Raw genomic sequence first — 24,065 nt, forward strand, 5'->3', positions numbered from 1 at the left:
CTTTTTGATCAAACATTTTGGTGACTATGACAAACAAGATGGCGGCGACCAGGGAGAAAAATTCACATGATGCTAGAAATCGTCAATTTTACTCATTACCAAAAGAACATACAGTCCTGGAACCGATTGAAAATGACCCAAATTCCAAAGACCGTCTTTTAGATTATATTCGAAAGAATGTAATAGGGAAGGACAAAATTTTCAGTGGCCCGTTTGGATTGAGAAAAGGTATCTACGTTTTCACTTTTTGGTTTTAATATCATATTCTTCTTTGTCCATATTTCGTTAAAATGATTAAGTGTTGTCCTTTATAAGACTTATTTGGTTACTACTTTTGTCTCTGGTTTATATTTAAAGGTTTTGAACTCATCGTAAAATTAGCTAGACATTCAGTGCTGACCCCTTGTAAAACGTCATGCAGCCAGGATAATATTAGTCCGAAAAATCTGACGTTTACCTGGCTTTTTTACGATTTTGGTATTTTACACGAAATTAAATGATAATGAAATGATCTTTTTTTAAAATTTATAATATTTGATATCACTGATTAATACAACTCAAGGATTAATTTAACACAAAAAATTGATTAAAAAAATATTTTTTAAAAAACCGAATTAAATGCTAAATTAATATTTTATCAATAGTTCAATGCCTTTAGTACTCACCAACATTGTTTTTATGGGTTTTTTATGAAATAATATAATCTGATGAAAACATTTTATCTGACTGTCGATATTTGTTTTCATTTCGTGCATTTTTAAGCGGTTAGCTTCGCTAGCCGCTATATGGCATGTGTCGGCAACCGGAAACCTCCATAAGGCGCTACCTATCGACAACAGAAACTTCAACAAAGCCTCTACCAATGATTTGTTTCTAACACATATAACATATATTAAATAAAATCAAGACTATAAAACAACATAATCTTTCGGTTTTTAATTTTTATCTGATTTTGTTTGTCAATGAAATAAATTTATTGTTGTATTTTAAAATTTTATGTATAGGAGCATTTGGTGTCGAGATTAAATTTCCGTGACGTCAGCTGATGGCGATCGGACCCTGTGACGAAATTTGAAGTCAGCATGAAGTTTAGCTGATAACATTATCAAAGCGTTGGATTTAAACTTAAGGAAGAAATATATAGCGAGAAATATCATATTTGAGCCCAATGCTACACGAAAACCAGTAGGCATATCCGATTTATGTGTTAAATTGAACATAGTTAAATTGAACAGGGGGTCAAAATGGCGTTGCACACCTTGTGTATCTAAACTGTACATAGAGGGGTAGAATGTTTATATTTGGCTAATTTAGTGATTTTTTCATAAAAATTAAGGTGCCTGTGATTAATTAGGGTAAAAGGCACCCCTCATGAACAATAAATATTTGATCGAATTATGCTACTGGCTATGCAACGGGTTAATTACTGGCTTAAGGGGTTGAAGGTTATTACCGACTGCAAAACAGCGGAGAATCTCTCGATGAAGTTTCATTTTCCTTGCCAAAATATTTAGCCATCCCTTTAATTAACTTAAAAAATACTAGTAGGTGAAGAAAGCTTTATATATAAAAAAACTGAATACATCTGCAGGGTTCTCCATTATTTGAAATTTTACTGTTTTGCAGAGTTTATTTTAAGCACTAAAATTTCGCGCTATTTTCGAGATCAAATTCACAACTGAATTATTTTTCATTAAGCTATGAAAAGCAGGGGAAATTTGCCAGCGGGTATGTCAAACTTAGTAATTACCAATTTTGAAAGTAAATTTGTTGTACTTTTTTGTCAGTTTTTTTTTTTTTATCAAATTACCGAATTGCAAAAGAAGAAATAGGGAAACTTCATAAAAGGATGATATTCTTACGAGTTCCTGAAAAATGTGTCGCATCCATAAAATTTTAATCGTTACTGTGTCGTAGAAAATTTTGCTGTGTCGGGAGCAACACAGTAAAACAGCTTATGGAGAACCCTGCATCTGTAAGCTGTAAGCTGTACATAGATTACTTCCATAATGAAACGTTTGTTTTTCTTCTCCTTTTTTTCTCAATTGAAATTATTTTAAAGATGATGAAAGCTTTGTTTCCAGAGATAAATTCTGTACTCAGTCTAATCATTACACACGATTATAAGCGTCACATTATTTAAATATATAAATACTCAGTATATTTTTGTTTATATATATCGTGCTTATATGAATCTTTTTTGAATTATTGTCATGTACCATTTACTAATTCGAACATTTATTGTATTTAAAGTCAATAGTGTACATTTCTTAAAACTTTATTATCTTGTTTACTTGTCTTTCTTACTGTGAGAGAAATAGTTCATAATATTAATAAACAAATGCTAAATTCATATCTGTATCAAAATACAGAATGAATAGTGATCGGTCTCAAATGAAAAACGGATCATTGAAAGTTCCGGTGCCTAGGAGAAGTAAGCATCCCCAATAACAGATCACACCTGCTGACCTGCAGTGAGCATACGAAACTGAAGCCCTCTGAAATTAAATTAATTTACAAATTCTCTGCTTGTCCATCCGTTTTTCTCAGACTAGCCAGCTAAAGATCTATGTACAGAACTCCAAATAAATTAATCTTAAGAATTTGAATTATCATTACCGTCTTCCTTGGAAGACGGTATTGTATAGTTGATGTTTTTTTTTACAGTCGTCGGACTATGCACTTCCTCTCTTTTGTGATTGGTAGAAATTGCATGATTAGAAAATTTTCAATTATTTCTTTGGTTGAAACGCTGTTCAAGGCAAGGAAGATAACTTTCTGATATATTTTTCGTACAATTCCAATCTTAAAAAAATGGCAAAACGAACAACAAAATCAGCAGTAATTAATTCTTAATAACATAGCGTTTTTACTGTTTTATAGTGATAAAATTGTATTATAGCGATAAATAAAAAGGTCTCTTTAATTTCATTTTAAATAAAATTTGATAGTTATTGCTTGCAGGCTTTACAATTTGTTATTATTCTTTTCCCCTTTCTTGTTTGAAGAGTGAATGGGAATCAGCCGAGGTTTGCCGAAAGCTCTCGGCCAGTCAACGTTTATGAAATATATGAAAAAGCGACAACCGTGGTAGGGCTAATGAAGCTTAAAAAGCTTATTTAGAAATACAAAATCAAGAAATTCAAAAGAAGTATAGATCTGTTTACTATATATAAAATTGTTGCTAAAGACAGTAATCTTTTTTGAAAAGCTCTACTTGTTTTAGTTTCTTTTTGAGTAGGCTTTACAGTTACCTAATTTCAGAGTCATAGAGCATGAAAGACAATTAAATTTGCAACATCAACATATTTGTTTTTTCGTTCTGAGCACATTTGGACGCCACCAATGTTTATGAAATAATATAAGGAAAACATTTTATCTGACTGTTGATATTTGTTTTCAAACTGAAAATCTCAGGTTGATATTTTGAAACATACATTTGTGACATCAGAATGTGGATGTAATTGGTTTTTCCATTTAGTTAAGTTGTACAAAAGTCAGTGTGTCTGCTTCTTCGCTGATATATAGACAAAAATATGCATGCTTACTTTAATATCATCACTGAATGCATTTTTTGTTAGTCTACACTGTAGTCAAATTCCATGAAAGCATGCTAACCGCTTTTCAGTACTTTCAGTACTTTGATAATATATCTAATGTAGTAATGATCCGGATTTTTTGTGGAGATGGTAATTTCTTGTATTTCATGTACTAAAAATACCCATGCCAAGAAAATATATACACCTTCCATGTAAGATGTTATTTAGGCCAATAAAAATATTCCTAGATTCTCATCCCCGCCCACCCCGATTTTATACCCCCGCCTCGATTTTTTTAATTTCTGTTTTTCTTCGTCTTAATTGAGTCACTATTAATTCTGATCGGGATCGATATTCATCTACCATTCTACTTTTGTTTTAAATCCCGAAAAGTCGACATGATTTTGACAGCTGAAAAGATGGTAATTGTTGTAATACATGTGTATATATTTTAAACAAGAATCATTGGTTGAAAAAGATTGGTGATGATGTGAAGTAAGAGATAATTGAACCTTTACTATGACTTTTATTCGGGTATTGTAGATAAAATTACACCGATTGACCAGGTCAATATAAAATCTGCAAAATTGAAAAAATATATAATAAAAGCCGCCTGCCCGCCTTGATTTTTAAAAAAATTCGGATGAGAATCTAGCAATTTATTTATTATGGCCTTATATATTGATTTGTACTTTGTTAGATATATTACTTTTTCTGCCAAAGATTAGATAGAACATTCTATAGTTTAAATGATTATGTCCTATAGACCCAGTATAAGGATAGAATTTGTTCTGTGTATTTGCAATGAAGCAAAATACTGTATGTGTACATAATTTGGCATACTGTAAATCACTATTTATTCGCGAGAACTTTATTTTCGCGTAATTGAAGCGAAAATAACTCGCGTATAATAGTATTCCTTAAGAATATATAAAGCAATAACCTCAACTCGCGCAAATTTTGTCTCGCTAATCAAGAGTCAACGCCTATCTCGCGAAAATAAGGTGTCGCGAAAATTTAGTGATCTACAGTATTCAAAATTTAGCGCAATCAATGGATATGGAGTTGTTGGCATAATCATGAATTAGCGCTACACATGTAAGTGCCATATATTTTATTATTGAATGATGTTTTAGCAGTATTCCTGAGTTAGTGCATCATCATCTGCGCCAAAGCTGCTAAAATATGAAGCTTGCTATTTTAAGTACACATACAGTGAACACCAGCGATAATTCAAACTCAGTGCATTTACTATGAATATTCCACAGAGATCTGAATGTAAACATGGCTGGTAAATTTAAAATCGAGGAAAAAACACTGAAAAAAAAATTAGTTGAATTTTTATGGATTATTTTTTTGGATAAAAGGCATATACAATCTCAAAAAGGTTTGTTTATATTAATGTGGTAGTTAATTTCAGCGCAACCCCTTTTGTATTCTTCAAAATTGTTTCGGAGTGGATCTGCTCTGATTTGCTACATTACAAGTATATGGGACGTATTCTGTTTGTGGTGAGGGCTTGTCCCAATTAAGATACAGTGAAATTAACATTATTCTAATCAGCCAAAGATATACCAGTGTCCCAGAAAAAATTGTCTTTATTTATTTGTTTTTAATTATTAGTACCTTCAGTGAAGGCTTCACAGATTTAAATGAAATGAATATAAATATCAGAGGGCATTTCTGTGGCTATTGTCTTGTTAACACACTTGGTTTTTAAATTTCCAATGTAATAATTCACTGCTTTTGATATTTCTAGTGACTTATGTGGACTACATTGCCTCTGGAAGGTAGGAAACATTAATAATAATATATCACAGTTTTGGAAGATTTTATGAAGCTATCTGATTCAGTGCTTTTGGAATGAGAAAACAGAGAAATGGTATAATATCAGAATTGTAAAACACACCTAGTATGTAACTAAATATTAGTGCCAAAGTAGAATTCATTGCACCTGTATTCACTTTATTTTTGATTATTCAGTGATTCAGTTTACTAAAACGTTGAGATAATTTTGATATTTTTAAGGGCCTTGAAGTTTATTGAAGATTACATTCAGAATGAAGTTTTGCCAGATTATGGAAATACACACACAACCACAAGTCTTACTTCTCTTCAAACGACACTGTACAGACACGAAGCCAGGTAGAAATAGAATACTGTAACAAGCAGGACCAGAATATACTGTCTAAGTGTAAAGAGATGAAGTGGTAGATACACATGTACTATTACAGCAAGCATGACTGGGATAAAGACCTAAGTACCTGATATATGGACCAGAATATAGTCAAAGTATATAGACATGAAGCAGTGTACCTTTGTAAACCTAGACATGTTCATGTTTAGGTAGTATCGCAAAAAATTCTGCTAATACTACTAATAAAATTAACTATGATCATGATGATAAATCTGTTTTTCCCTCTTAGTAAAAAAAAGTCCCACTGCTCAAAGGTTTTCTGAGCAAGATTGGCAAAAATTCACATTGCTGAATTTACAACCTTGATAGTATTTATTTGATTTTTATAATCTCTTAGCCAGAAATTGAGCCATCTATTTTGATAAGCAACACTGGTTCTAAAAAAAAAAAATTCCCAGATTAGACAATATTTTAATCCATTGAATAAACTTAAGGGCTTAAATTTTCCATCATACTGGACAAAGTTTCAGAATACAAAATATCCAGATTTGACAAGTTTTACTCTTATATTTTGTTTCATTGATAAATCAATAATTTGGCATAACTGTACACCAATGCCGTTTTGTATTACAGGGATATTATTCGGAACTCTGTTCATGCTAGTGAACATGACTCTGTAATCTTCAGTGGAAGTGGAACAACTGCAGCGGTTCATAAACTTGTTCATGCTCTTGATTTTGAGAAAGCCCCAGTAAGTATAAAAAAAATACTATCCAATGTGAAAAAAAGTCAGTTTTCAGAAATCAGTCTTATTCTTAGAATGTGTGTTTAATAGTTCATTCACTGTAAGTTAATTTTTGTAATTTATTTTAAGATTGTATTTGTGGGGCCTTATGAACATCACTCCAGCTTCCTTCCGTGGATAAACATAAATGCAGTAGTGAGTACCTGTTTCAGTGTTACGATTTCGATGTATCTTAGATGTACATGAAAAAAATAGTTCTATATATTGTAAAAGATATGATCTGCTTTATACAAATTCTGAATCCTATTGTAAACAAATATGATCTGTCAAATACATTTTTTGAACTTTTCAGATTGTTAGAATTAAAGAGGATGGTAGTGGAAGCATAAGCATTTCTGACCTAGAGAGTAAACTACAGGTAAAAATTTCTATTTCACAACAAGTTAAAATACCTGTAAAAACAATTAGCTGCAAAGTTTGTGAAGAAGCTTTTCAAATTATTGTCTTCTGAAAATAATATGTTTTTTTCTAATTGACTAACCACAGCACTGGAAATCCTCAGGCCAGCCCCTGATTGGGTGTTTCTGTGCGGCTTCAAATATCACTGGAAATTTAGTGGACGTTAACACCATCACCATCTGTCTCCACAAGCACGGAGCTCTAGCTTTCTGGGATTATGCCACAGCAGCTCCCTATGTCAAAATTGATATGAATCCTGTGTTAACTAGGTAGGAAAAGTTATATTTATTTTGAAACCTACTGAAACCAAGTTTGGAGGGAAATATTACAATTTATTATTTGTCTGGTTTTTTTTCTGTGCCTGAGACTTATGGATACAGAGTCAATATTGCATTGACTCTAGAATGTAACATACTAACACAGCCTTGATTCAAGGTCATTTGGCAATTTCATGGTCATGTGTTTTGTGGCATGGATTAAATTACTTTGGTAATGTTCAAGCTTTTCTTGGGTTTCATACAGAGATACAGTAAGCTCAAATGTGCTAAATGTATCTTTAAATGCTTTTTACAACCTGTTAAAGACTATTACTTATGAATTTGACACAGAGTTATATACAGCAGGTCAAATTTAACTGAAAAAATGAAGTGAAGCAGAGCAGTGATTTTTCTGTAATTTTTAAAAGGGGCCTGGGCCTTTACAATTGGGAAAAATTGTCGACATTTGTGTCAAATTGGGAAAAATACATAAGGTTGTAATTAACCTTCATATTAACAGGTAGAAAAAATATATAAGTAAATGTAACATCATTTATTATTATTCAATTTAATTGCTACCAAATTTATAACAAATTAGACACAGTTCTACAATTTTAACTTTCCTGAAAGTCCTATGTTCGAATTTTTTAAAAACCATAATGGTAGTCATTATCAAAATCATTCTCCTTATAGCACACATTGAGGATGGAATAATTATGCATTGCTGTGATTTTCCTGCATATACAAGTTGCATCTGTTGGATGTAGAAAGTTTGATTCAAAATTCAATATAACCAAAACAGTACTGTTTTATTTGGGGAAAAAGCAGTTGAAAATTGGGAAAAATCAGTAATTTTTGAGAGGGGAAAGGACCGATATTTGGACCTAAATTTGGCCTAGAAAAATCACTGCAGAGAGTATTTTGTGAGCTTACACAAAGTGTGTTTCACTGTTTCTTGGTGTAATAGACACTAGCTGCAGATCTGTAGCTCCCTGGTCTGAAAAAATTGGGATGAGTGACCAGAGAGCTACAATGCCACCCACAGAAAAAACTGTATATTTATTGCACATAAAAAGTTGCGCTCATTTTTGGATTAATTTCTCCAAATTCTTTCGTCAACTTTAAAAAACTTGATTTCAAAATATTTCCTTGACTCCTATCAACTATATTCAACTATACTCTTGTATTTTACATCTGCATGAAGTGCGATGGACCGAATTATCTTGCAGTCCATATGGCAGTGTACCTATAGGCAAAAGTTTCGATGGATTCCATTGCAGGCCCATAAAAGCTACATGTATTTACAACGGGTATAAGGAATATTTTGTTGTGGAAATAGTACAAGAATATGTTAGGAACACACGGTTAGTAATGTTTTGGATGACAGTATGAAAAACACTGAGAAATAAATTGAGAAACAGCACATTTTTTTGTGCTCAATAAATATACAGTTTTTGCAATGGGTGGCTCTGTATCTCTCCGGTCTGTCAATATATTTTTTTCGGAGAGCAACAGATCTGCAGCTAAATAGACACCAGAACTTTATTAGATATACCCAATCTTTGTTGAGGCCCTCATGTTAAAAAAAAAATGTTCTTGAAATTATTTCATAGAGTTATATACCTTTTAGAACACAAAACAAATTTCTATTTTACAGCTGCATTGTTTTCTATTTTCTTTTTCCAGTGGTGAAGACCAACCATATGTATACAAGGATGCTATTTTCATGTCAGCTCATAAATTCATAGGAGGAGTTCAGACCCCGGGTATTTATTGATTAATATAAACTAAGTAGTTAACAAATAAGTACTTGGGATCACCATACCTTCTATCTGATAAACTTTTTTTTTATGAAATACAATACATATACCTGTTTAAATGTACTACTTACAAAATCGAAGTCAATTTGATCCGATTTATATTATTTATCAAATATTTGTAAGATTGCATTTCTCTGTAGGGATACTGGTTGCCAAGAAGAAACTATTCAGAAACAAAGTACCCAGTAACTGTGGAGGGGGATCTGTGTTCTATGTAGGAATATACTCTTGTTAACTTCATATCATGCCTTAAAGAAACTAAAAACACTCATTTATGTAGGATTCATTGAAACTTAGCTTTTACAAAAAAAGCTTATTGGTAAAGATGTTCAACTGGATTTTTTGAAAATTGTAACTGAGATGTGAAAAAAGGATGTAATAAATAAATGCATATAAAAAATGTACCATAGGTATGTTTTTGTAGATGAAACATGCATGTATAATATATTTCTAATGTAGGTGAGAAGGGACAACTATCGGTTTCTACAGGAGCCGGAGTTCCGTGAGGAAGGAGGAACCCCCGCTATAGTGGAATCTATCAGAGCTGGCCTCGTCTTCCAACTCAAGAATGCTGTGTCAGCTCAGACAATCATGGAGAAGGAAGAGATGCTTCGCAGGTAACAACTAATTACACATTTAAGCTTATTTCTGCTAAATTATGAATCAAAATAAGGCTTCAATCAGAAAACTTACTATATGTGTATGTTTTTAGTATTGCTGTAGAGACTCTTAAGGATAGTGAAAACCTAGTGTTACTTGGCTCGGGAAATAAGAACAGTCTCCCTGTTTTCTCGTTCCTTGTTTACAACCCTGAGTCTGGGAGATTTCTCCACCATAACTACGTGGCCAGTCTTCTAAATGACTTGTTTGGGATCCAGGCCAGGGGAGGGTGTGCGTGTGCTGGTCCCTACGCAATGGTCGGTCTCCTCAGCTACCTCTGATCATATAATATACCCATAATCAAGGCACTAATATTTCATGATATATACAATGTACTTGCACATTGCATATCTAATATAACATGAAAATAAACCTCCAATTTCTTTTTTATAAAGTTAAAATTCATGGATATGCAAGTTTTAAAGTGTCATTAAGGGTTTATGGTAAAGAGAAGATTGTACATTATTTCAGGACTTATTAGGGTTGGATGAAGTGACATCTACTGAAATTGAGAATCTGTTAGCAGAGGACACAAGGCTGGATAGAACACACTTAAGGAGATACAGAGAGTATTCACATAGAGAGATTATCAGGTAGGCTTTACAGAGTGTAGATAGAACACACTTAAGGAGATACAGAGAGTATTCACACAGGGAGATTATCAAGTAGGCTTTACAGAGTGTATATAGAACACACTTAAGGAGATACAGAGAGTATTCACACAGGGAGATTATTAGGTGGGCTTTACAGGGTTTTAATTGGAAAATGTGAATCCAACAGAAATACATGTTACTCTTAGACTAATAAAAATCAATTAAACAATTTTTTTTTATTGCACTTTTATTGTATTATCTTTTTTTGACTTGCAGGCCAGGTTTTGTCAGGATTAATCTTCCATACTTTATGGATGAGGAGACAGTTGAGTTTGTTTTGGAGGCAGTTAAAACTGTAGCAAAAGATGGCTGGAAGCTTCTACCTCAGGTGAGATTAGTCCCTTACTGATATTTGGGGGTATAATTGACAGTACATGGGTATAATTGACAGTACATGTTGATATTTGGGGTTATAATTGACAGTTCATATTGATATTTGTGAGTATATTCCACAATACATGTTGATATTTGTGGGTATATTTCTCAGTACATAGTGATATTTGTGGGTATTTTTTGACAGTATATGTTTAACCCTGAGACTGGAGAATGGCGACAGAAGGATTTCCAGGTGTTCAAAGATAGAAAATGGCTGGATCACATTTCCTACAGATCGGGGGAGATGTCCTACAAAGTTCCTCCACATATTGTCAAAGGGCCTCTCCCTACTGATTATGCAGTGAGATTTTACTCTATTACCGTATAAGTAGAAATTTTAGCGAGAAGCAAATTTAGCGATTTGTCCATAAAAACTGGTAATGTATTTTTAGTGAGATGTTATTTTAGCGATTTTAAAATGCCCATTTAAGAAGCTATTACAAATAAAATGCAATTAATTTTTAGCAATATTCAATTTTAGCGATCTCGGCACCCTCGCTAATAATGCCAAAATTAAATCCTCGCTAAAAATTCTACTTATACGGTATTATTATTGTATTATTTATGATATTGGGTCTTATTTATTTACATTTATCTTTGATGATTTATCATAATGAAGTATGTGTACTCTATTGAAATGAGTAAAATTGATAATCATAGATATCTATGCCTATGGATTAAACTTGAATCTTACTTTGATTTGCTTTTAGGATTGCTTGGAGAAGTCCAATGAACTTTTCAAACAGGCTATGAAGGTAAGTATAAGGAATAAACAATTTAGAATGTCAGATTAATAATATGAATGAACGTAGATGCAGACATAAAATTGATAGTGGTGCAATCTGCCAGTCTTGGTATGACGTTTTGATAAGACACATGTAAAGGGAAAAAAAGATTTGTCAGCTATAATTTACAGTGTTTATTTTTTTTTCTTTAGACAAAATACCAGTTGCCTGATCATACCCACATGTTTGATGACCAGGCTAAGAAATATCGCTGGTTCCTGTTACCTAGCGAGGCTGCCGACACTCTGTCTGGACATACCATCCCTAACTTCTCCTCCCAGCTGCCATTCTGTCCCCCCTCCCTTAGGGACAAGCTGGGGTTACCTCCCTTTGTACTGGAAGTAATGAAGAACGATGGAGTGGTGTTTGCTCCACCAACATTAAACCAGTCAGAGATGGCACAAGGAAGTGAATTCTCAGAAAAAATTATTCAGGATTTGGAGAGAGGGTATAATGACAAAGCAAAGGGTGATTCTGAAAGTACTTCAACTAAAACCACATACTGTGCTAAACTTTATACAAACACAGAAAAAACACAGACTGATAAATCTACAGATAAAGAAAGAAAAGATTCAGATGACACGAATTCAGGAATAAACAATGTGTGCCCTCTCATCTGTGCTTCTAGAAAAAGAGATTTACAGGATGAAGTTAGTGATGTGTCTTCTTTGAATGGTGCTTGTTCAGATTCAAAACAGATAAAGCATGAAAAGACAGAAGTGAAGAAATTAGCATCAGATCATACAAGTAATGGACAAAACCCAAAGACTTGTGGCATTAAAACAAAGGATTCTCCGAAAAAGAAATCTACAGCTAGCAAGTGGTTCTCACCTCCGAAAACTATCTTCACCAAATTTCTTAAGGTATGCTATGATGAAGTACATATGATGTGTACATGATTTTTATCACAATTTAAATCTATTTTCTGCTCACTTTAGCCTTTTACCTGAGCAAAAGAATCAAGTTTTTATTAGTTCATATGCATATCTTCTATACAGAGAAAGTTAAAATTCATTTTCTTATTCATACTTACATGTTCTATAGTACCCACAGCATGTTAAAGCTAGTACACATTATGACATCATTGTTCCTTCCCATTCAAGGTAATTAAACACATCAACAAAATAACGTTGGTGCAAGGGCATATCCTATTTGATTTAAAGTAATTAATGTATGAATATTTTAAAAATTAATAAAACTGCTGCTCAAATCCTATGCACTTTCTCAATTGATCAAGACTTTTGGAAACTTACACCAGACTGTGAATTTTTTTACTATTTCAACTTAAAACTGTACGAATGGTAACTAAACAATCGCAGTGTTGACATTTGTGCAGCAATATCTTAAATCTTTGGAATGTTCTGTGTCTATTTATACCTTGTTTCTGTAAGACAAAGTAAGGTATGCCATTGTGCCAAAGCAATTTTGTTGATGTTCCTTACAAACTTGTGTAGTAGAGGTCGATGATGTCATAATATGACATCATAATGCGTACTGGCTATCGCAAGTAGTGGGTATCAAGAATGTTTCAGAAAACAAGTGATTAGTCTAAACTCTTTCTGTGTGATAGGTATAGCCCTTAACATTTTTTTAAAAGATTTTTTGCATAAAAACCGCCACACATAGCCTCAACTCACTTATGGCCACCAAGAGTTAGCAGTACCATATTTGACTCAGATGAGCATTGTTGCCTATCAGTCATATTTTGAGGTATAGCCTCTTGTCAAATCAGTTCTATTAATTTTAGGGTCTAGAGGATTATGATATGCTGAGGACTGGAGATCGTGTGTTGGTCTGTCTGTCTGGTGGAAAGGATTCTCTGACTCTGCTGCATACCATAAGACAATATCAGTTCTACTGTAAAGCCAAGGTAAGCCACAGATAAATGTTTGTCTCTGTAGTATTAAAGCTATGTCAATTTGTACATGTCAAGTCATATGATATTACTCTTACAAGCATGTGACCCTGACTTTGATATTTTATTATGACAGGGACTGACGTTTGAGTTTGGAGCGGTTACTGTAGATCCTCAGACCCCCTCTTATGATCCTAGTCCTCTCAAGCAATATCTGGCCAGTCTCAATGTGCCGTACTTCTACGAGTCCCAGTGTGAGTACTAATGATATATTATTATTATAACAGTGACTTGATCTGAAGGGCTGTATCACGTCAGATAAGGCGTGAGACACGAGACTCACTTTGTTTCTTCCTGAATCCCTGTCATTTAAATCCTTTATATCTCTATCTATAGAATAATCAATCCTTGTCTTTTCTATTTTTGCTTTAATTTCATCTTCATCACAGCTGTTGGGTTGAGTCACTCTTCGCTTTTTCATTAAACATGATACGGTGCTTCGGATTAAGTCACTGTTATAATTTAAAGAACATTGTAGTGTCTGACGTGTATTTTTCTGAATTCTTTACTATAATAATTTTAAACATACATTAAAAGGTATCATGGATCAAGCCAAGAGCCTGGAGAACTGTGCATCAATCTGTAGCTTTTGTAGCCGAATGAAGCGAGGCAGAATTTACGCATGTGCCAGAAAAAATGGCTACAATGTTCTAGCATTAGGACAACATTTGGATGACTTGTGTGAAAGGTACGTATTAGGAAAGAGAACAGAATATGTATAGGAAGGACATAGTTCTGTTTATCATTTATAAAATTGATGTTTTAATATTTGGAACATTTGTTTTGTACCTTTTTTTTCTAAAACGGATAACATAGAGAAATTAAGATTCTCTTTGGTATACAACCATGTGATTATTTATTTACAGCTTCTTGATGTCATTTTTCCACAATGGGATCCTGAGAACAATGAAAGCTCACTATGATGTGGAGTAAGTATATAAAATATTTATACTTTTCAAGGTTACACAAAGGTTGTAATAATTGTAGAAATACCTAGTACATACAAAATACAGGGAATTTTGTTGCTCGTTTTATTTTGATCTTTTTGCCCTCGTTGCTAGTGGGTGACTCTAAAACGAAGTGAATCAAACAAAAACGGCATAATCTTTGTCTGGACAAATATAAAGTGGGGCAAAATTGTTTGCAAGTTTGAAAAAAAAATAACATAAGGGGAAAATAACCTAGTATACAGTAATTTATTTTTGTGAACATTTTGTTTACATTATGGTGCAATAAATAAAATTTTGTAAGAATGTATATGTATTTTTTTTTCAGAGAAGGGGATTTGAGGGTTATAAGACCATTTGTGTATGTCAGAGAGAAAGATCTAAGACTTTTTGCAGAAAAGGTGCTTATTTTAATTTTTTGCAATTTCATTCCATTCAAACAACTTTTGAGCAATAATATTTGAAAATATTATGTCTTTGTGCGGTAAAAATGATTCTACATTCTTTATAAAATTGACCCGAATTTCTTGACAGAACAAGTTACCCGTTATAGCTGAAAACTGTCCAGCCTGTTTTGAAGCACCAAAGGTATATTTCTGAATACACTTGTATCACTTCAGTTTCAAAAATTCACCTTTTTTAGACATTCTAATAAATATTCCAACAAGTATCTTATGTGGATTTCAATTAAGCATTAATGGATGGATTGGATTTGTAAGCTTATTTCATTGGATTTGCAAGCAGTGATCATAGTTTAGCAATTGTGGAATCATTGTTTGTGCAGGAACAATGTTTGTGGATTTCTTGGTTACCCATGAATTAAAGTCCCCACGAACATTGAAATAGTAGAATTATACAGTGTATATTTTAATAAAATAAGCAAATTACCGACAAAATCATGTCCCTAAAAACCTGTAAATTTCTGCTAAATCACTAACATTGACTCTCCACAAACAATGTTGATTCCACTGTACATGTATTTATTTGGAACTCTACCTAATAATATTACTTCTATTTAATTTGTGTAAAGAAACCCATGTCAAAGCCTGGTTGATGTGATGTTCTTTCCTATTCATAGGAGAGACATAGAACTAAACAGCTACTGGCAGCCCAGGAAATTTTGTTTCCAAATTTGTACAACAGCATGATGGCTGCCATGAAACCCATCATGGCCATCAACAAAACTGGGGTCAAGGTCACAGACTTCCTGAATCCAAAGGGAGAAGACATTGACGATATGGACATATGATAAAATGGAAAACACAAATGTTTTCTGTTTAAAATTATTTATTAATGAGTGATAAATAAATGGTTTTATATATAAGGTTTTTATTCTGTGCTATCTTTTCTTGTACACACAAGGTTGAAGAGTCACAGCTGGAAGTTTGGATTTAGGTTTTCCTGTTTTCTTGAAGTTAAACAAGTAGAACATCTTATTGGATGTATCCTGAAATAAAAGGAACAGATAAAATATAGCAGTAAATGAATTTAATAGAACACAGAATAAATGGATTTAAGTGACCTCATCTAAGTAACTAAAGTAAGGTTCTTGAAATGTATATATGACAGATAAAACATTCAAATTCCACATTTTTGTAAGGTCATACATGTATAGCATGATTTTAGGAAAACTTTCTTTTCTCAAAATTTAATTTGTTGGTTTAAATAAAAAAAAGGATGAAGTAAGTTCAAACCTTTTATGGACATTAATAAGTGGGTCTCCTTATATAACACAGACCATTGACCCTCACATGAATTGGATGATTTCACAGTTATGGATGGAGACAGAACAAGGGGGACACCAATCTGACTAGTGACTTAAAAACATTGTGGTAATATCTCTACACAAGTTTTACCTTGGACTCTTGGTAGAAACCAAACTGTTCAATACTGATTAGAAAGTGAGGAAGACTTTGGAATCTACTGGCCACTTCAGCAATCTTCAGACGTCCCCTGAAAAACAAGAGCAAAAAGAATTTTAATAAGAGATCCCATCCCCAAATAATTAATATTGTAATTTTTCCAAGTCCAAAGGGCATAACTTTGTCCAAAATGGCTCGATCGCACCAAAACAGAACTTGAAATTGATATTCATCTGAGAAATCTGTGTACTAAATTTCATTTTAATATGTGCAATCTCTGCAAAGAAAATGAACTGAAACTGCAAATAATTGGATCCCAATTTTTCCCAGCTCTAGGGGCATAACTCTGCCCAAAATGGCTTGATTGTATCCAAAACAGAAAAAACCTTGATATTCTTATGATAAAACTGTATATCAAATTTCATTTTAATATGTGCAACCTCTGCAAAGAAAATGAACAGAAACTGCAAATAATTGGAATTTTCCAAGCGCAAGGGGCATAACTCTATATGAAGATGAGGGAAATTGGAGGAAAATTATTTGTTGTCTCTTTGTACAGGAGTACAAAGAGACAACAAATAATTTTCTTCTGATTTACCCAGTAAATGTAACTTAAGCAAAGCTTAAGCAGCATTTTAAAACATATACATGTAATAAAATTTGGGGCATGCTGTGCCTATTTTGCAATTAATGTGATTTATATTAAATCAGCTTCTCTGATATTTGGGGACAGAACTGTAAGACCTGTTTTCTATATCCTCACCCCATTTTTAGAACTCTGTGGGCCTCAGCAAGATAATCTGTGAGATTCGTCCCCATCAAGGAGAGACAGAAAACGGCTACATCCACACTCCCACTGTCAAGGGGAACCTGAAATAGGAAGTGAAGTGTCATGATATCATTAACTTCTGAAAATGAGGAAATAGAGGTGATTTATTACCATTTGAAATTTGGGTCACCTTCTTATTGAAGATGCTACTTTTCATATGTTCAAAAAATTATACTTCCATTTTTTTTGGATTACATGTCATTTCAGTTTTCAGATACTGGAGTGTGCGGTTCAGTTTCACAGGACAATTGAGGGCATGATTACTAGAATTATTTGTCATTGACTTACATGAGACATGTCACAAGCTGTCACACTGTCATTAAGTGCAACAAGGTCAAATGAGTGCACCTTCTGTGGAACACCTCTGGCAATTTTAGCATCTCCACAACCAAAGTCCGCCACCACCTTGTTTTGAGGTCTAAATACAAACAACATTAAGAAACTTGTTAGTGGATTGAAGAGAGATTGATTACCTTGTTACCTTAAAGAAGAGACAAATATGCACACATGGACTTTTTACACTATGTTTTCAAATTCCTATAGGCATGCATGTGGAATTTATTACCCCTCATCATTATAAACCTAAACTTTGGAATGAATTTTTAAATCTCAATATTTGAAGGTAACCTACAGTTTTTTGATGTCCTGTATGATCATGTCCACTGGGTTGACGGGCCACTTGTTGACCTGGGTCTGGAAGCCTTGATGATAGACCTGGAACGCCTCCTCATCCTCCTCAAACATCTCCTGGGCCTCGTGCCCCGAGTGTGTGTACAGCTGCTCGTTGATGTAACGGAATCGGGCGGAGTTCAGCTGCTCCATCAATCTCTCTTTCAGGGACTGAGGCCTGGGGGGATTCTCTTCCTGTAATGAAGGAGATGTGGGGGAGGATTCCTCCTCAGAGGGATGTTCCTCCATTTTGTTGTTTTTCTTCTCTTTCTTCTTTTTCTTTGCTTTTGGTTCAGACATAGTCTCCTTTTCACCCATTTCATTAAGTTTTTCTTTATTTGTCACTTTCTTTGATTGAGAATCAGCTGCTAGAATATCTGACAGTATAGCTGTGTTGAATATTTTTTTCTTCACCTTTCTATTAGAACTCTCTGAACCTTGTTCCTTACTTGTGATGTCACCATGCTTTAACCCCTGAGGCTTATTGTTGTCAGCTTTTGGTTTGACTTTCCTCTTCCCTTTGACCTCTGTATGTCTGTTACCTTTATCATCACTGGACTCTAATCTGTCCATCTCCTGACTGGTCTGTTCAGCAACTTCATCACTTACTGGAATTTGTCTCTCAAATAAAAGTTTCTTCTTTTTCCTCTTGTCTACATTTTCCCTATCATTTCTACCATTTTCAGATATTACTGGTATCACATTTGAATTGGTGGTTATTTTTTCTTTAATTTCTCTCCTCTGGAAATTCTTCCCACCAAGATTTTGTGTTACAAGACCATCTGTTTTGAATTTGTTTTTCTTGTTCCTATTCTTTTTCCTCCTTTTCCTTGTTGTTTCTGATTCATTGCTTTGGTCACCTGACTTGAACACAGAATTTATGTTTTCTACTCTCTCTTTCTTTGTCCCAGAATGGTCATCATTGTCAACTGCTGTATGTTTTCTTTTCTTTCCCTTCTTGGTTTTAGTTTCTATAGTATTTTCAGACACAGAATCTGTTTTTCTTACCCCTCCTTTCACTGTGATAGAATCACCATCACTGTTGACAGTCTGATGCCTTTTCTTTCCCTTCTTGGTTTTTGAGACCTTGGTACCTCCTGCCAGAGAAAACTCACTGTCTACCCTGTTCTTTATTGTCCTTCCTGAGCTGTCATCACTGCTTGTAGCCTCTTGTTTTCTTTTCTTTCCCTTCCTCTTTACCTCAGATGTCCTCTCACCTGCTTCATACTCATCTGTGTCTCTGCCCCTCCTCTTTTTCACTTGTGTTTTCTGGTCTTTTCCCTACAGTTTATAAGTAATATGCACTGTGAAGATAAAAAAATTAAGTTTTTTAAACATGCACATGACATCAAGAAATTTTTGTAACTTACTTTTTTTGGAGAGATTTGATGCTTTCCAAACAGTTCCTGGTTAAGTTTGTCTGTCTCCATACTTGTCTCCCAAGATTCAGAGTCAAAGTCCATGATGACCTTAGATCCAATAATGCAAGAAAATCTGCCTGAAATTCAAATTTAGACTGCCAAAAAGTTTCTTCAAGACTTGTCATTGTAAAATGACCTGACAAAATTCACTGATCATTCTAAAGACCCAAGTTTCATTGCATTTTTTTTTTGTTTTGTTTTTTGGCTTTCTGGTAAGATTTTCTTTGATTTTCTGTTAACTATTGATTTAATTGTCTCTTCATTTAAGGTTTTGTGTAATACTGAGCACTACATGTACTGTTAACACAGAGTTCATAAGATATTGCTCATCCCACTTCCATATGAGCACAATGGCAAAGTCAAACATCCTGTAAAGAAATGTGCTTCTTTTTTGTTCTGTGTGATGTACTAGCATTCAAATGCAGATAATATTAGCGGTAATTTTAAAAAAAGTTGCCAAATTCAATACATGTATAAATAAATCAATTAAATAGTTCTCATTTAAAAACATCTATATACATGTATTTTTTCATGTATTTATTCAATACCCTTGCATTTTAATAAACAAAGAATTTAGTAGCCCTTTTAATAAGTAACAAAAAATAAATAAAACAATTGCACAAGTACACAGTTATTCATCATGCAAGCAAAAGTTGCCTCCCTTAAATTCTCCAATTCAGATCAATAGAAACTGTCTGCTCTTTGTTGTTTTCTTGACAGTTTCATTCACATTTTAGAAATGTTTTACCCTGAACATGCCTTTTTTTTTCTTTACCTTTGGATCTTCATTTGCTAATTAATTTCCATTTCTGTATTTATACCTATCATTGTTTACATTAGTTGTCATTAAAGGTATTGTAAAATATACTCCAGTAAAGAAGATGGGCGCATTTGGCGTGTGATCTGCAGGAATCATTTCTACGAAACATTTTTGGTTTAAGGATATCCGATCCTCAGCCAGGAAGGATAACTCCAAAAATTAACATTTAATTTGAAATGCATCAAAATTAAGCTTGAAAATGAAATTTTTTCATGCAACAATTTTCATTTTATTCATCTTTATAAGATTCAAGGTCTTTGAAGTCTTAGAAAAGGTCTTATAAAAGTTGACATTTGTACCCATAAAAGGAGAAAAAAATAATACAGTTTTAGAGAAATAAGATTTTCTTGAATCCAGCCTTAGATACCAATGTTTATTTGCATGATAATGAAATGAGAAGTAATTTATGGTGTCTTGCAATGATAGCAAAAGCTTTTTACACTATGTATTATAGGATACATGACGGAAATAGAAGTCAAAAAATACCAAATAAGTATAAAAATCATGACAATTTCTCTGAATGCCAGGATACCTATCGTGTTTTAGCCCAAAATATATTTGTTGATCAATTTGAAATTAGAAAAAGTATATATGAAATTCCAATTCGCTTTTTCTGCAAAATATTGGAGATTTAACAATTTTCCCTATATAATATGATTAATTTTGACTTTTAAAATTAAAGAAATATTGTGGATAAAATTACTTAACTTCGTGGATTTAGAGATACTTTTATGAGTATTTTTGATTACTTAACTGCTAATTTTATAAACCTGAGGATCAGACTACCTTAAATGTCCATTATTTGGTTGGCTGAGCATAGCTGTTCAGATTTTACAAACACGTCCATAATTTTTTTTATTCATTTAGCATGTTTAGTTTGAAAGACTTTGTGAGTTTGTAACATTTATGTCCGTGGGTACAATAACATAGTAATTTTTTTTACAAAAAATAAACACCTAAATATTTAATGCATAGATGCATGATACATGTACGAGTACGTGTACAATATAGAATAGAAGATTGGGATTGATTTCGCTCCAGAACCAAACTGAACCAAAATTTATCTAATTCAAAATTTTAATATATCAGTATATAAAACGAAACTGACAACATAAATGGTTGTTTTCATGAAAAAAAAAATTAACGCCCAATGCCAGGCTCGAACCAAAAACTTTTCGCTTCGAGTGCACTGAACAGGCAGACCAACTTACTGAGCTAACACTGCTACTCAAGTTACAGTTGATTTGAAAAGGACAAAGAAGCACCTTATTCACACATTTGGATTTTTTGGGAAAAAGTTCATTTTTCGTGGTCTCTGGGTCTTCTCTCCATTTTTAGCTCACCTGAGCCAAAGGCTCAAGTGAGCTTTTCTGATCACATTTTGTCCGTCGTCCGTCCGTCTGTCTGTCCGTCTGTCTGTCTGTCCGTCTGTACACTTTTCACATTTTCGACTTCTTCTCAAGAACCACTGGGCCAATTTTGACCAAACTTGGAACAAAGCATCCTTGGGTAAAGGGGAATTTAAATTGTTAAAATGAAGGGACATATCCCCTCGCAAGGGGAGAAAATCAAGAAAAGACAAAAATAGGGTTGGGTCATTAAAAAATCTTCTTCTCAAGAACCACTGGGCCAGTAAAGCTGAAACTTATGTGGAAGCATCCTGGGGTAGTGTAGATTTTAAATTGTTCAAATCATGACCCCCGGGGGAAGGGCGGGGCTACAATGGGGAATCAAATTTTTATATAGAAATATATAGGAAAAATCTTTGAAAATCTTCTCAAGAACCACTGGGCCAGAAAAGCTGAAACTTATGTGGAAGCATCCTGGTATAATGTAGATTCTAAATTGTTCAAATAATGACCCCCGGGGGAAGGGCGGGGCCACAATGGGGAATCAAAGTTTTATATAGAAATATATAGGAAAAATCTTTGAAAATCTTCTTCTCAAGAACCACTGGGCCAGAAAAGCTGAAACTTATGTGGAAGCATCCTGGTATAGTGTAGATTCTAAATTGTTCAAATAATGACCCCCGGGGGAAGGGAGGGGCCACAATGGGGAATCAAAGTTTTACATAGAAAGATATAGGAAAAATCTTTGAAAATCTTCTTCTCAAGAACCACTGGGCCAGAAAAGCTGATACTTATGTGGAAGCATCCTGGTATAATGTAGATTCTAAATTGTTCAAATAATGACCCCCGGGGGAAGGGAGGGGCCACAATGGGGAATCAAAGTTTTATATAGAAATATATAGGAAAAATCTTTGAAAATCTTCTTCTCAAGAACCACTGGGCCAGAAAAGCTGAAACTTATGTGGAAGCATCCTGGTATAGTGTAGATTCTAAAGTGTTCACATCATGACCCATGGGGGAAGGGCAGGGCCATTATAGGGAATCAAAGTTTTACATAGAAATATATAGGAAAAATCTTTGAAAATCTTCTTCTCAGGAACCACTGGGCCAAAAAAAGCTGAAACATATGTGCAGTAGATTTCAAAATGTCTAAATTATGATCAGTGGGGTAGGGTGGGGATGCATTATGTATAACAAGGGGGAAATCTGGTAAAGAACAGAATGGTCAAAGCTTCTCAGGTGAGCGATGTGGCCCATGGGCCTCTTGTTTAAAAATGTGTACTCATTTCTTTGAATTAAGATACACATAAATAACGTTTCAAAATCATGGAGAGAAGACCCAGAGATGGAAAATTTTTAGAAAAACGTGTTTGAAAATGTACCATTTTGTATCAAATGTCCGATCTGGCCAATTTTCAAGTTCTTTTTTAGCAAATCAAAGCTCAATTTCAGGAAAATATTTTCCTTTCCTATTGCAAAGAAACCTGGTAAATAACAAAATGTTAAAATTTCATGTGACATGTCGATAAAATGTTCACTTTTCAATTACGCTCAGATTCCTGCCGAATGCCAATCATAAGCGCCCTCGTTCTTTGCAAAGACTGCAATTTCCAGAAGATTTTTTACTGTACTCAACTCCTCAATGCAAAAGAAAAAAAAAAAATCATTTTTGAAATATGCAATTTATTATGACAAACATCCTTAGGAAGTCAAGGTTACTAATAAAGCAATGAAATCGTACTATAAGAGACAGTGACTTAACAAGAATTTATTTATTTTTTATGTCCAAATCGCACAAAAATAACCTTTATATCAACTTCCTCCTCTTTGTGACATTTGTATGTGTTTGCAACATTAAACTTAAATTCTCCCAATATTTCAATGGATACTCCCCAATCCTGGGCTTTTTTGTGCAAATGTTCCCTGGTTTTAAACTTGTGCAAAGAATAAACAGCATTTGTTGACATCATCAGAGCAGCTCTAACAAATTCCATGTCGATGCCTGCATTCTTCTTAGTTCCAAATGGAGGATTCATAATCACTGTATCAAAATTTTTAGATAACATTTTCTGTGAATCTTTGGAGTCTTTTGGTGAAATATTTACAATGTCCTGTTGAAGCAGATCCACGTTAGAAACTTCGAATTCATCCAAGTTTCTCCGACAAACTTCCAATGCCTCTTCATCTATATCAATTCCTAAAACATAGGCAGCTCCTTTAATCACAGAACCAATAGTTAGAATTCCACATCCACAACCAAGGTCAAGGACACTGCAGCCAGCTATGTCACCATACTTTAGCTGAATCTCGTGTAACATGACAGCAGCTATATGTGGGGTTGTGGGGTACTGTTCCAACAAAATCTTAGGATTATCAAACTCGTCAATATCTTCCAGGTAACTCTGCAGCTTCTGCAACTTCATTTTTGCCATGTCGGATAGAAATGTATGTCCACAAACCTGAAAAGACAGTGAATCTTGCCTCACCTCTGTCCACTGTATAAGAGGTGGTTTGTTTCTTAATTCTTCCATGAACAGTGTAAAATAAATGTAAACAATGTTAAACATCTGATTTTTTTTGCTGGACTCGACTACCTCATATCCTTAAAACTAATAGGGTAAACTGATCGCAAGTCGAACGCCTGTTTATATTCACCGTCAAGGTTGAGAACACAGTGCGTTATGCGTGTCATAAACCCAGAGATGTATCAAAATATGTACCCAAAGTGTTATTTTAGCATGTTGTTTACTGAGGCAACTGAATGAAACAATTGTTATCAAAGGAAAAAGATACTAAATCGATCGCAAGTCGAACACATTCGAC

General features: G+C 33.8%; 3 protein-coding genes across 4 annotated transcripts in view; 1 reads left to right on the forward strand and 2 right to left on the reverse strand.

Annotated features, from left to right (window-relative positions):
• LOC134239346 (uncharacterized) lies at positions 1-15,613 on the forward strand. Its single transcript, XM_062721508.1, has 23 exons — positions 1-228; positions 5,299-5,329; positions 5,568-5,684; positions 6,310-6,427; positions 6,551-6,616; positions 6,774-6,839; positions 6,968-7,149; positions 8,824-8,903; positions 9,098-9,171; positions 9,417-9,574; positions 9,670-9,874; positions 10,089-10,210; positions 10,487-10,598; positions 10,791-10,946; positions 11,356-11,400; positions 11,583-12,293; positions 13,178-13,300; positions 13,422-13,539; positions 13,883-14,033; positions 14,212-14,274; positions 14,621-14,693; positions 14,827-14,880; positions 15,371-15,613. Exons 1-23 carry the CDS (start codon positions 27-29, stop codon positions 15,539-15,541), a joined length of 3,198 nt encoding a protein of 1,065 aa, XP_062577492.1. The 5' UTR covers positions 1-26; the 3' UTR covers positions 15,542-15,613.
• LOC134239347 (ribosomal RNA-processing protein 8-like) overlaps positions 15,562-24,065 on the reverse strand; it is an 18,534-nt gene continuing 10,030 nt past the window's right edge. Inside the window, exons 2-7 of one of the 2 annotated variants that reach the window (XM_062721510.1) lie at positions 19,023-19,146; positions 17,615-18,933; positions 17,272-17,401; positions 16,918-17,024; positions 16,149-16,245; positions 15,562-15,739 (exon numbers count right to left, since the gene is read on the reverse strand). In XM_062721510.1, coding sequence (XP_062577494.1) covers positions 15,632-15,739; positions 16,149-16,245; positions 16,918-17,024; positions 17,272-17,401; positions 17,615-18,933; positions 19,023-19,115 — 1,854 coding nt within the window. In that variant the 5' untranslated portion in view covers positions 19,116-19,146 and the 3' untranslated portion in view covers positions 15,562-15,631. Of the gene's footprint in view, positions 15,740-16,148; positions 16,246-16,917; positions 17,025-17,271; positions 17,402-17,614; positions 18,934-19,022; positions 19,151-24,065 lie in introns of both variants that reach the window. The other variant, XM_062721509.1, reaches the window with a different exon arrangement.
• Positions 22,959-24,065, reverse strand: part of LOC134239349 (rRNA N6-adenosine-methyltransferase METTL5-like) — an 11,155-nt gene continuing 10,048 nt past the window's right edge. The window contains exon 2 of the mRNA XM_062721512.1: positions 22,959-23,701. Within this exon, the coding sequence (XP_062577496.1) occupies positions 23,015-23,674 (660 nt within the window). The 5' untranslated portion in view covers positions 23,675-23,701 and the 3' untranslated portion in view covers positions 22,959-23,014. The remainder of the gene's footprint in view (positions 23,702-24,065) is intronic.

This window comes from Saccostrea cucullata, unplaced genomic scaffold (genome assembly GCF_032062105.1).
Source record: "Saccostrea cucullata isolate Sc308-1 unplaced genomic scaffold, CSIRO_AGI_Scuc_v1 ctg135, whole genome shotgun sequence".
Classification (NCBI taxonomy): Eukaryota; Metazoa; Mollusca; class Bivalvia; order Ostreida; family Ostreidae; genus Saccostrea; species Saccostrea cuccullata.

Coding starts and splice junctions, on each gene's coding strand:
- LOC134239346 (XM_062721508.1), top strand. CDS start 27: ATGACAAACAAGATGGCGGCGACCAGGGAGAAAAATTCACATGATGCT. Junction 9,875..10,088: donor GTGCTGGTCCCTACGCAATG/GTCGGTCTCCTC, acceptor ACATTATTTCAG/GACTTATTAGGGTTGGATGA. Junction 14,694..14,826: donor TAAGACTTTTTGCAGAAAAG/GTGCTTATTTTA, acceptor ATTTCTTGACAG/AACAAGTTACCCGTTATAGC.